The 13,982-nt window shown below is 36.4% G+C and overlaps 1 protein-coding gene and 1 pseudogene across 1 annotated transcript; both read right to left on the bottom strand.

Moving 5' to 3' along the window:
- Positions 3,460-4,413, bottom strand: Or6k3-ps1 (olfactory receptor family 6 subfamily K member 3, pseudogene 1; annotated as a pseudogene).
- Positions 11,196-12,143, bottom strand: Or6k4 (olfactory receptor family 6 subfamily K member 14B). Its single transcript, NM_001000085.1, is given in 1 exon segment — positions 11,196-12,143. A coding segment is annotated over 1 exon segment (948 nt).
- Between the last annotated feature and the right edge of the window lie 1,839 nt (positions 12,144-13,982).

Genomic DNA, 13,982 nt, shown 5'->3' with positions numbered 1-13,982 from the left:
CTTCCATGTGTGATAAGAATTTAAATTATATCAATTTTTCTATTACGTGAATGTAAGATTTTCCCCTGTGTTTGTGTATGTACTCTTAACTTTTCTTTTTGTCCCATTTATCTATCTATCTATCTATCTATCTATCTATCTATCTATCTATCTATCTATCTATCTATCTATTTCTTCACTTTACATTCGGATTGCAGCTCTCCTCCCAGTCCCACCTTCACAAGTTCCTTTCCCATGAACCACCCACCCCCCAACCCCCGTCCTTTCCCTCAGAGCAGGGGAAGCCCTCCATGAGAACACTCTGCTCTGGGACATCAAGACACAGCACGTCTAACTACATTCTCTCTCACTGAGAGGATATAAGGCCAGGCAGCTAGGAGAAGGCACCAATAATATTTTGTGCTTTTTTTTTTCCAGAAAGGAGCTTTTACTTCCTTGGTTACATTTCTTTCTTTGTATTTCAATCTTTTTAGTTGCTTGGAACCATATTGCTTTTTACTAATTTTTATTTTTGCTTTGGTTTTGAGAATTGAATCCAAGGTCATGAACATACCAGTCAAGAGCTTTACCACTGATTATATTCCACTGTGCTTCCCAATCCTTTCATAATTTCTTGTCGATGATCTAGATTTAAGAATTCCAGATTAAGAAATGACTGAGTGCAATAGCAAGGAGAGTAGAAGGATATAAGAAATCTGTTTAGGGAAATGGGAAAAAGGAAGTTCTAGTTAGGGATGTTAGAAGAAAGTAAATACAGGAGGAGGAGAGGGGCAAAGTTAAAGAAAGGATATACAAAAATATCACAAGTAAACATACTATTAACTATCTCCCATAAAAATACCTAGAATATACATTTATAGTTTAAATGTAATTTTCTCATTTGGGCTTACAAGATCCCTCCAAGAGCCAAGACCATCTAACAAAACCTCAACACCAGGTATAAGAAACTCTCATTTGAGTTAGTGCTCAGACTTGTCCAAGAGACTCCCAAAACATTACAGACCATTGCTATTCTCCTTTGCTCTCCCCAGAGGTGGAAGGTGAGTCCTTATTGCTGACAACATAATACACTTCAGACCTTAGGCCCAGAGGCCCCTAAACTGGAACTTACTGAATGCCTTGTCCTTGAAGACTAGTGTTCATGGTAGAAGAAGGCACCATGCAAGCTTGCAAAGGAGAAAAGCAACCAAAGTCTTATCCTGCATGCTGCCTAATAACCACAATGACCATGATTACACTCTAACTCTAAGGGTGCAAAAGTGACAAAATCACTTCTTTGGAAATGAGCGCTTTTTAATTGGACTTAAGACTTGCTCAACCAGAAAGAAATCATTCCTGTTACTGGAAACCTAGCCAACTACTCAGGGCAACTGATGCCGTGCATCTTTGAGGAAAATTAAACTAGCACAAGTAGCATAAACTAGCATAAACTAACTATATTCTAAATATTCTTCCTTATACCCACAGGTAAGTATAGTATTCACTCATAACCAAGGAAATGTCTCTTTATAGCACATAGAAACCCACAATCCAACAAAGTGAAAAATGGTAAGATCTAGTTCCCATAGATAGATAAACCTACAAACCAAACTCCTGTAACTAAGGCTCAGGGAACATTGCAGAAGGAGGGCCAGAAACATTGCAAGAGCCAGATGATCAGGGGAGTTGTGAGATTGATTCTGGGCTGGAGGGATGGCTCAGCAGTTAAGAGCACTGACTGCTCTTCCAGAGGTCCTGAGTTCAAATCCAAGCATCCACATGGTGGCTCACAACCTGTAATGAGATCTGATGCCCTCTTCTGGTGTGTGTGAAGACAGCAACAATGTACTCACATAAGTAAAATGAATAAATCTTAAAAAAACAAAAAAGAATCCAATGAAGAATTAATAATAATAAAAAAAGTCAGAAGATACATCCATGAAGTCTCACCATCATGACTCCTAAACAGAAGCAGAGTCAGGGCAACAGTAGACATGCTAGTGGGGACAAGGAGAAGCCCAAAAGACCTCAACATTACACATAGAAATAGAGGCAACTAATGAATACAGAAAGTGAGAAAAATGATGTTGCTCAGGGACAAGCATACGAATTGGTTACCCAATTCCAAATGGTCATTCCTGAAAATACACTTACAGGTAACATTATACAGAAATCATGTTCTATTAAGAGATATATGCATTTATTTATAATTATGCATTATTTATAATTTACCAAAAGTTCATGAGTTTAAAAGGGACCAAGGACGGGTATGTGGAAATGTTTGCTTTGAGGAAAGAGAAAAGAAGAGATGAGATACCTAGATTGAAATCTCAAAAGTAAAATCAATAATAAAAAGTAAAATATAAAGTATGCATTTAAAATGACTAAATGAAATTATAGATACTCTAAGAAAAGTTTGTCTCCATGTAGGAAACAAAATAAAAATGAGTTACACAGGATAAATAAATGTAAAGTGTTTTTTCTTAGTAAAAGCAACGACCAATCGACTGTAGAATGGGAGAAGATATCTGCCAAAGACTTAATGTTTATATTACATGAAGAATTGAATGAAAAAAAATTACAAAAAAGCAAGCAATCTAATAAAAAATCAGAGAATATATAAACAGCTAACAAAAGAATAAAATTAGCATAAAAGTACATGAAGATTCTCTCAATTATGAGCAAGATGTGCAAATAAAACTTCAGTTTGATACCATGAAATCCCAGTTATAATGGTGATTATAAAAAAAATCACAAACAATTAAGTAAATGCCATCCTAAAATCCCTGGTGATGATCTAGAGAAAAAGAAACATCACTGCTTTGGCCATGGGAAAATAGTTAATACAGCCACTAGGGAGGTAGTATTGGAGGTTTCCTAAAACCTAAATGTATCTGCCTGTTTGTCTACTTACCTATCTATCATCTATCTTTCATAATATTTATCTATCAGTCAATCATCTGTCATCTATCCATCTATCCTCTATCAATCATCTATCAATCTATCACATATCTATATCTAGCTATCATTTCTAAATCCCTCACTTGTCTTTATTTATCTATTTATCATGTATCTATTTATCTATCTATTGAGGGAAATAGGATTCTATATTGTGTTATTACCTAATCAGGTAATTCATGACTCATAAAGTCTTTTTAAATCTTAGATATATTGCAAGAATGGAGACACCATACCCCATTGTACAGTAGTAGAGTCTAGTTAAGCCATATAATTCTAATCTCAAAATCAATGAACAAGGTTTTTAAGAAACATCCTGTAAACAGAAATTAAAGTTACTGAAACACTTAAGATTCCCAATCATATTCAGAACAAACTTTACAATGATGACGCAGAGAATAGTAGTCTTCTTTTATATTAGTAAAAGACATTTAGTTGACAGATTTCAATCTAACAAAGAGCTAGGTATGGATAAAAGAATATCATGTTCTATAGCTTAAATAATAACAAAGAATCTGTGGCTTAAATTTAACTTTCAGATGTGTTCAAAACTTTGTGAAGGCAGAAGAGTCTTTTAATTGCATTCTTCATGTTCTTGTTTCTAAGACTATAAATGATGGGATTGAAGAAGGGGGCAAGTACAGTAAACATCAGTGCAATTGCAGTCTCTAAAACTGGGGGATAAGTGACATTGAAACGTAAATACATGAGTGACACGCTACCAAAGAATATCAGGAAGACCATGAGGTGACCAGCACAGGTAGAAAAGGCCTTTCTCCTACCCTCAGCAGAAGGAATTCTCAGGATCACGATGACAATTCTTACATAGGACAGAGCAATGATAAGAACAGTGATGATAATGGCTACTGCATGGATCACGTCCTCAATGACAATCATAGAAGTGTCTGTGCAGGCTAAGCTCAGCACAGGGACCAAGTCACAGAAGATCTGATGGATCTGGTTGGGTCCACAGAAAGGCAGAGTGGAAATCATCACAATCTCAGGAAGCAAGATGAGAAAACCAAAGGTGCAAGAGGCTGCAGAAAGCTGAACACAGAGCCTGGGTGTCATGATCATCTGGTAGCGAAGAGGGTTACAGATGGCAATGTATCTGTCAACAGCCATGGTGATGAGCAAAATCCCCTCTGAATTCCCCAATGAATGAAAGAAATACATTTGTAAGAGGCAGCCAGTGATGGTGATGGACTTCTTTTCATCAATGAGATTGGACAGCATCTTGGGAATGGTAGCTGTGGTATACCAGATCTCCAAAAAGGAAAAAATACTTATAAAATTATACATGGGATTATGAAGATGGCTGTCTAGCCTTACAGCAAAGAAAATCAACAGGTTCCCAATGACAATGAAAGCATAGATGAAGAGCAAAGGGAAGAAATACAGTAGACTGCCATCCTGGAGTCTGGGGAAGGTGGTGAAGATAAACTCTGTCACGGCTGAAAGACTTCCATTCTCCATGTCCCCAGGAGAGCTATCTGCAGAAGAAGAGAACACACTTCACTCATGAGAGATGGAGAAGAAAATAAGCAAAATGCCCAGCTAAATGGCTTGAAGGAATCGTTGGGAGTAAGCTGAAGTGTTTGTGCATACTTTTCCCACCTTCTTGCTATTCTGCATAGTGACTGCTATCTGGTATTTCCTTTTTTACTCCTTGAAGAAGTAGAACTTCAGGCCAAAGTGTTTTCAAATATTTTAAGGGCATAAAAATTATTCAAAGTTATCTCAGCATTTCCTCTATGTATCCCTATTAACAATTTACATATGCTATATTGTATTGTATTATTGCATTGTTCTGTATTATAACACATTTACATAACAATATTAATGATATGAAGCATAAATTAAAGATAATAAAATAAACATCTTTTTATGTGCTTTCCACACCAAACTATTTTTATACACACTAATTTGATATATTGATTCAAGCAAATTAGAGTGTAAACTTAATTTTACTAGTAAGACAGGTACAAGTATTTGCTATGCAAGCTTGGTAACCTGAGTTCGGTTCCAGCAAGTAGTAAAAATCCAGGTGCAGAAGTACACATTCCTAATTCCAGTATGCCTATGTTGATATAGGAGGTATAGAAATTAAAATGATCAGGATGTTGGCTTATACAACACCCCAGCAGAAAGTCAAGGGGATTTCTACCTCAACAAAAGGGGAGGTTGTCCTCTGACCTAGATAGACATTTGACATGTGGGCCATGTTATGAATGTGCCCCCTACACTCTCTCTGTCTCTGTCTCTGTCTATCTGTCTCTGCCTCTCTGTTTCTCTGTCTGTCTCTCTGTCTCTCTGTCTCTCTGTCTCTCTGTCTCTCTGTCTCTCTGTCTCTCTGTCTCTCTCTGTCTCTCTCTGTCTCTCTGTCTCTCTCTCTATCTCTCTCTCTCTCTCTCTCTCTCTCTCTCTCTCTCCCACACACACACACACACACACACACACACACACACACACAGTGTTTGGAAATTACTAAATCTCTCAGTCTCATTTACTCATTTAAAAATGCTATTTAATGTAGAATCAAGGGATTTGAACATAAACATAAATGTTTGGTGTTGTTTTGTTGGTGCTAGGACTTTTGTTTGCTTGTCAGTTTGTTTCTGAGACAGTTTTCCTATCTAGCCAAGGATGCCTTGGAATTCACTATGTAGTCTAGGCTGATCTCAAATAAAATATCCCTCCTCCTTACCTGTTCAAATGCTTGGGCTGCAAGTGTGCTAGCACAATGGGCACTGTGGCTATGGGTGTACCAGGACATTAAGCAGTGACGTAGACTCCTGTGGAGTAACAAGATTCAGATCACTTACTTTCTTATGCACCTTAACCCTTTGCTACATACTTCATCCTGCTGGTGCTATTCTGCCAGTCACTGTGATTATTACTCAGTCCTGCCTGGCATGTGGCACACTCCATTTCTCTTCCTCACGTACTATTCCTTCTCTTTCAATACCTCCAGCTCCAAATGCCTCTCAAAGGCAGGCCTGCCTTGTTTTGTTTGTTTTTAGATGCAACTCCCGTTCTCACTCTGCCTCTTCCTTCTTACGTCAATAAGCATCATCTTAAAGTCTTCTTCAAGAATCTATTTCCTAAGTTACTTCCCTAATTTCTTGTTTTGTACACTGCTTGCTAATCTCACTAACTTATAGGATTTCATCTAGAAATGCCTATAAAATCTACAAATGTTTTGTTCTACATTTTTTCTCATGTGCTCTAAGATAACGTACCTGACCCATTAAGACTCTGTCATTTCACCTAGCATCCGCCTACTCTAGTCTTCCTTCTAATTTCAGTTTTCTATAACTGCAATAACTTCCTCTATGTGCTGGAGCCTCCGACTTATATATACCACGTCTCTATCCTCTGCTTTGTCTCATAACATAAACCAATGCATAGCAGTGGTTACATTTTGGACATTATAAATGAAATGCTAGCACTTAAATTCTAGCTATCATTTGCATACTTGTGACATTTCGAATTATTCAACTTCATTGTGTTTTAAACCTGCTCCAGTTTCTAAGAGGGCAGTGTTCATATTTGCTCATAATGTTCTGACAATGAGAGAATATGTTGGTGATAGCACTAATTAATTAATGTATATTACAGTATAACAATTGGCTGCAGCGGACATCACCCCAGCACACTGTATACACTTGCAACCTGATTCTCATGAAGTTCTACAGATAAGACTATCATTTTCATCTCACAAGCGATGAAACTCAGCCATGTGATTTTCTGTGGCACATATGCCTAATTATTCTTCCTTTGCAAGCATTGGCGATGGTACTTACCTCTGACCCAGAACAGAGGAACGCCTCAGTCTCTCTAGGTCTCTGCATTATTGGTCTTTCTTCAGCACTCAAAGGGGAGTTATACTCACACCACAGTCATCTCAGGGAATAGCAAGGAGGGGTCTGAACTCTGTGAGGAATTCCTCCCCTATGGTACCACAAACTTCATTTCTCATGAGGTTAATTAGTTAACTCCTCCATTCAGATTTCCGGGCCAAACTTGTCAATAAATATATTTTTCCAAATTATGCTCATCTTAATAAGCACAGTAGGCACTTTCTGCAGTATTATTTCAATTACTGTTTCTTGTTTTTGAGTCTCCCAGAGTGCACTGCAACTAAGTGATCATTCTGGATTTCCCCCTTTACATGTGCGCAGATAAAGGTGGTATGGTAGAAAATCTGAACAGAAAATTACACCGAAAATCTACACAGAAGAAAATAAGAGCATTTCATTCAAAATGTGTCATTTGGTATTTTGTGAATAATAATAAATATTATATAATGTTAAATTATATAATGTTACATTATATAATGTTAATATTATATAATGTTAAATTATACGTAGTTTATGCTGTAATAATTTTTATGAGTCCCTCTGTGCAGTCTTTCATGCTGTATATTTGAATGTAAGCTTGGTATGTATAGTGCTGGGTTTATTACCAATTGGACACTGTCTATGGCTTGATGATAATTAAAAACTTTAGATACAATGAGTAACATGAAGGAATTGGAACAACCGTTAGCCTCTGGGTAGAGATAGTAACATGACTGGGGCAGGTATATTGCAGACAGCAGTAAGTATGAAGCATCTTGTGTGCCTTTGGATGTTAGTTATGAAACAATCTAATTGTTTTTAGAACAGAAAGAGTCAATTTCCTAAGAAACCATTTAATTTCAGTCTCTAAACAACTTTCTTTTCAGTAGTCCAATTAATGATTGTACCCTTTGATTGGACTGAAAAAGTTAGTAACATTAAACCATGAAGTTCTAAAATGAGAGATTAAGCTCTGTGTGTGTATACCCTGAGAAAGAAGGGAGAAAAAGTGGGAAAAGACAGACAGATATGGGACAGAATATAGATTTATGATTGCAAATGTAAGTGAATGTCAATGATCCAAATGCTCATGGCAAAATAAAAGCATGTCCCAAAGTCTAGCAAAGAGATTACTGTTGCGATGTTATACTTTCCAATGTCTTAGAATCCTAGGGGCCACATCTCTATTGTGTGTTTCAGTTTCTCCTTGGACTTTTCCCTCAATAAATCCAAGCATACAGGTCCAGTGTGACCTGGGGAATCCCATATGAATGTTGACTTCGTTTTCACCATCCATGGTTCCTCAATAGACCATTACTTCTCGAAACTTTTGTCATCCCTTTCGCAATGCAAGTATAGTTTCCCATCTGGGATCCTCTTCTCTTTTCTGCTTCAACATCTAGCAGATTCCCTTTACCTATTTACATCTCACTTGTATTTTACCTAAAGAAGTAAGGAAAATCACTCGAGGGAATTGATTTCTTCCCTAGGGGTGATAATATTTTGTTTTTGTTTCACTTTGTTATTTGGTTATAATGTTGTGGATGTTGTAAAGTGTATACTTTTGGTTATTAGTGGACCACATAATAGACAGAATCAAATAATTATTGGTTGCATTGTCCAAAACAAACTACTGTGGTTTCCTTTTCTTAAAAAGTGTGATATTCAACATGTCAGAATATTAAAAATCCACAAGTATCCTAGTGAAATTTTATATTTATTTCCCTCTTTGTTATTTTAAATAATTTTCAATACTTATAGTAATCTTAACTTTATGTTCATTGAATTTGGGGAGAAATAAAGTTATAATATATGAGTTTGAATTGTTTTATTAATACTGACATCTATCCTTGAACTGCAGAAAATCAGTTTTGGTGACATTGCATGAAACACATTTCAAAGGACACAAAATAATGCAGTTCACAGGAGGTTCCTATTATCTATTAATAATCAGTCTATCTATTTATTTATTATGTCATCTAGCTACCTATCCATCTGTCTATCATCTATCACCATCATCTAGCTATTATCTATTTATCTATTTTCTATCTATCATCTATCTCTAGTTTTTGTGAATATGTAAATATCATTTTGAGTAAAAAAATCCAATTATTAAGTTTGACAAAGGAGTATACATGGACAGACCCATGGCTCCAGCTGCATATCTAGCAGAGGACGGCCTTGTTGGGCATCAATAGGAGGAGAAGCCCTTGGTCCTGCCAAGGCTGGACCCCCCAGTGTAAGGGAATGTCAGGGTAGGGAGGCAGGAAGCGGTGGATGGTTGGGTGGGGGAACACCCTCACAGACGAAGCGGGAGGGGGATGGGATAGAGGGTTTATGGATGGAAAACCAGGAAAGGGGACATCATTTGAAATGTAAATAAAATAAATCCAATAAAAAATAATCCTAGATACTGGATATATCTCAATGTCAGTTGTCTCAATGTCCCAATAATAAAACACAGAGTAACAGAATGAATGTAAGAACAGGGACTCTTCTCCTTCTGTGTCCAAGAATTACTCCTCAAAATCCAGGATAGACTTTACCTCAGCAAAAAGCATTAGAAAAAGATATATCAAGCAAATGGACCCAAGAAGCAAACTGGCATAGCCATTTTAATGTCTAATGAAATAACCTTCAAAACAAAGAGATGGGGAATGACACAGCATACTCATCTAAGGAAAAGGTCCACCAAGATGACCTTTTTCTATTGTTGTTGTTATGAATTAAGTGCCTGGTAACACCCACTGCATGACACTCATAATTTATTTTTATTGGATTTCTTTTAATTTAAATTTCAAATATTATTCCATTTCCTGGTTTCCCAAACATAAGTCCTCTATCCCATCCCCCTCCCTGTCTTTGATAAGGGTGTTCCCCTCTCCAACCACATTTCAATACTTACCTTCATTGCCTCAAACACAAGGGCACCAAAGTTTGTAAAAGAAACACTCCAGCTTATATCACATACTGACCCTCACACCCTGATAGTGGGAAACTGCAATATTCCATTTTCAATGATGGACAGGTCGTTCAGACCAAAACTAAACAGAGAAATGCTGGAGCTAACAGACGGTATAACCAAGTGTACCTAACAAATATTTACAGAATATTCTATCCAAATGCAAAAGAATACACCTTCTTCTCTGCTCCTCATGGAACTCTCTCTAAAGTAGACAACATAATGGAGCACAAAGCATGTCTTGACAGAAAAAAATATAAAATAACTCCCTGCATCCTATGAGACTCCCATGGATACCAGAAATGACAGATATGTTAGAAAGCTTATGAATTCATGGAAACTGAAGAATTCACTACTGAATGTAAAATGGCTCAATAAAGAAAAGAGTTTTTGGAATTCAATACAAGTGAATATACACCATAACCAAATTCACAGGACACAATAAAAATGGTAGTAAGAGGAAAAGGAGACATATCATAGACGTGGAGAAAATCAGGAGAATCATTTTACTGTATTTTATTTTGTTGTATTTGGTTGTTATCCCTTAGATGCCTATTATTTTCTTTTGATTGACAGAAAGGGAGTAGAAACAAAGACCAGCAGAGGTGAGGAGGAAACGAGAGGTGCAGATGGAGCAGAAACTAAAATGAGCTTAGATTGTATGAGAAAATAATCTATTTTCAATAAAAAGAAGAAAACCCTATTCAAAATAAAAGGACAAAAAGTTAAAAACAAAATTAAGTTGGATAAATTCAGTCAAAAAATTTAAAGGGAATGAAGATGGAATTTTCCTTACTTCAGATAAACAGTAGAAACAGAAACTGTGTAAATAATAACCACATGTAAGATTTCTAAATATATGGTTTTAATATATTTATATTATAGCATTTCTTAAAATATCCAAACCCTTGTCAATGGCAAGTAACAACAGCTGACAATTGGCTTTTATTGGCCTTTTATAATATTCCAAAGGGGTTTGCATAGCTCACTTAATTTTAAATTGATGTATGAGGTCTTAATTTTAAAATATATTACTTTTAAACTTACAGATTTTAAAACAAAGAGGCAAAGAATTAACTAGTTGATTCTTCGAAGTCACAAAGTTAGTGTGTAGTACCATTTCAGAGTAAACTTTAACAACTGTAGATATTATGATTCTAAGTACTATATTTCACAATCTGTGTTTGTTACTATTGCTCATATAGATTAATCATTTTATATAAATTCAAGTTTACAAAGCATGAACTGCCTAAATATTCATATTTGCTTTGTGTAGTTCACCCCTCACTGTAATCTAGATGCATATTTTCTATCTGATTTAAATATGTTCAACCAGAATAAATACAGTTAGATCCCCAATAAAGACTTGAAGATTATCAGTGTACCAATGAATAGTTATGTGCTAATTTTATGGTTTGATATGTTGGAATAAGGTCTACAGAGCTATGAGCAGTTTAGCTTGCAGAGGTAGGCAGTATCGTCGGAGAGGAGAGAAGCTTCTTAATTGCGGTCTTCATGTCCTTATTTCTCAGACTATAGATGATAGGGTTGAAAAAGGGTGCAAGAACTGCAAACATTAGTGCAATCGCTGTGTCTAACACTGGTGGGAAAGTAGCTGAGAAACGCAGATACATGAGAGAGACACTGCCATAGAACATCAGGAAGACACCGAGATGGGCAGCACAAGTAGAGAAAGCCTTCCGACGCCCTTCACCAGAGGGAATCCTCAGGATCACAGTGATGATTCTGATGTAAGAGAAGGCAATAACCAAGACAGAAAAGATGATGGCCACGGCATGCACCACATCCTCAACCAGAATCATGGAGGTGTCCGTACAGGCTAAACGCAACACAGGTTCAAAGTCACAGAAGATCTGATGAATTTGGTTGGGGCCACAGAAGGGCAGTGTGGAAATCCATGCAATCTCTGGAAGCAACACGAGAAAGCCAAAGATACAGGAGCCCGCAGAGAGCTGAGCACAGAGCCGGGGAGTCATGATAGTTGGGTACCGGAGAGGGTTACAGATAGCAATGTATCTGTCAATAGCCATTGTGGTCAGCAAAATACCCTCTGAATTTCCAAGCGAATGGAAGAAGTACATCTGTAGCAGGCAGCCAATCAAAGAGATGGTCCTCCGCTTACTGATGAGGTTAGAGAGCATTTTGGGAATAGTTGCAGTGGTATACCAGATCTACAGAAATGAGAAAATGCTGATGAAATTGTACATAGGGTTGTGAAGACGGGTATCCATCCTGACTGCAAAAAACACAATGAGATTCCCAATAACAATGAATACGTAAATGAAGAACAAAGGAATGAAGAAGAGGAAACGGCCATCTTCAAACTCGGGAAGCCCGGAGAAGAGGAATTCAGTCACTGAAGTGGTTCTGTTAATTCTCATTATACTCTGGGTCAAGTTTGTCTTCATGGGGGGAAACACACAGCTCAAATCCTAGGTGAAATGTACAACGTCAGACATATTTGTCATACAAGAATCAAAAGGCAAACAAGTTTTAGGGAAATCATGTGTTTCTCTTTATCCTAGAATTAATGAACAGACATTCATTTAGAACCAATAATATCCCTAAGGTATCTATGTATCGGTTGTTTTCACAAATGAAGAAAAGAGACTTTCCATAAACTTACTCCCTAAAGAAGAAGACAAATAGAAAACAGAGTGTGGATGTAGCTCTTTGGTTTAGCATTTTTCTATCACGCACAGAAGCCTGGATTCAATCCAAGCATCACAAAACAAACACACATATGAAATTAACACATCAAAAATGTCAGTTTTGCTGTGCCATGGTGGTGCATGCCTTAATCCCAGAACTCAGAGCCAGAGCCAGGCAGATCTCTGAGTTCAAGGCCAGTTTGTTCTACAAGGCAAGTTTCAAGACAGCCAGGGCTACACAGAAAAACCCTGTCTCAAACAACAACAACAACAACTCAAAACAAAACAAAACAAAACAAAAACAAAAAGAAAAGTTTATGAGCTACATTAAATACAATAAAGTAGGATAATTTGAGCACAATAAAAATTGCCTTTTATATTAATTTTAAGGTTGTTTTGTGCTACATATCAAAGAATATTTTCTGAAGGCTCTTCAAAGATTAGATAAATTACATGCTTATTAAAAAGTGTCAGGGTGGGGAAGCAGGATGGGGTTTGTTGGGGAGGGGAAACAACCTTACGGAAGAAGGGAGAGGGTGTGGGATAGGGGGTTTATGGACAGATAACCGGGAAAGGAAATAACATTTTAAATGTAAATTTAAAAAACTATCCAACAAAAAAAGAAAAAACTGAAAATCGTGCAAGTCTGAAGATTACAATTTTCATAGACACAGTTCATGAAGATGAATATTCAAATGTATGTATATTACTTTTACATAATACACTGTTAATTTTCTCATTCTTATTTGTTTAAATTACTTTTATAATGAATCCCTTCAGTGTGGGCTTCAATTTCTTTGTACTACCAGACTTGTAAAATCTTTGTATTTTAATGTGTCTTTGTAGCACACAAAACACATTACTGAGGGTTTTTAAGAAAGTTTATCAATATCATATTCAATGAACCAGTTTTGAAAATTATTATTTTAAATATACATTTTGAGTTGAAACCTGATGACATAAATTGAATTAGTGAACTTTACTTAGCCCATGCTTACTTCCATGAGAGAAAAGATACACAGGTGACTCTGAGGATTCGGTTAAAAGCTTTTACTGATTACAAGGTGATTTTGCAAGAATTAACAGTTTATTGATAACCAAAAAGAAGAACATTAATAATTCCAATGGATACAGTCAAAGACTTAATTTTGATTCTTTTCTGTTCTGTTTTTCTTTTGTCTTTTGTAGAAAGTGATAGCTAAAATTGGGCAAAGCATATCAACAGTTGCTTCATTAGTCATTAATTAAAATATCAATATTGTATAACTACAAAATGACTATTCTATAAGTTTTATCAAAATGCCTGATAATGCAGAGTCTGAGAGGAGCACGGAATAAGCAAATCTCACGCGCTGCTTGTAAGACTGTAAACTACTCCAGCCACTACAGAAGCAGCTTCTTATAACATTGCATTCATATTGGCTATTGATCCACAAACCCGTTTGAAGGTATTTTCCCAAGAAAAATGAAAATTTATGTTTACCTCCAAGCTTGCCATAAAATAGCTAAGATAAACTTGCTTATAAAACTCAAAACAATCATCTAAATGGCAGATGATTGGCAACCGTA

The sequence above is a fragment of the Rattus norvegicus genome, chromosome 13, assembly GCF_021556685.1.
Source record: "Rattus norvegicus strain SHRSP/BbbUtx chromosome 13, alternate assembly SHRSP_T2T, whole genome shotgun sequence".
Classification (NCBI taxonomy): Eukaryota; Metazoa; Chordata; class Mammalia; order Rodentia; family Muridae; genus Rattus; species Rattus norvegicus.
This window is presented reverse-complemented; position numbering and strand designations above follow the sequence as displayed.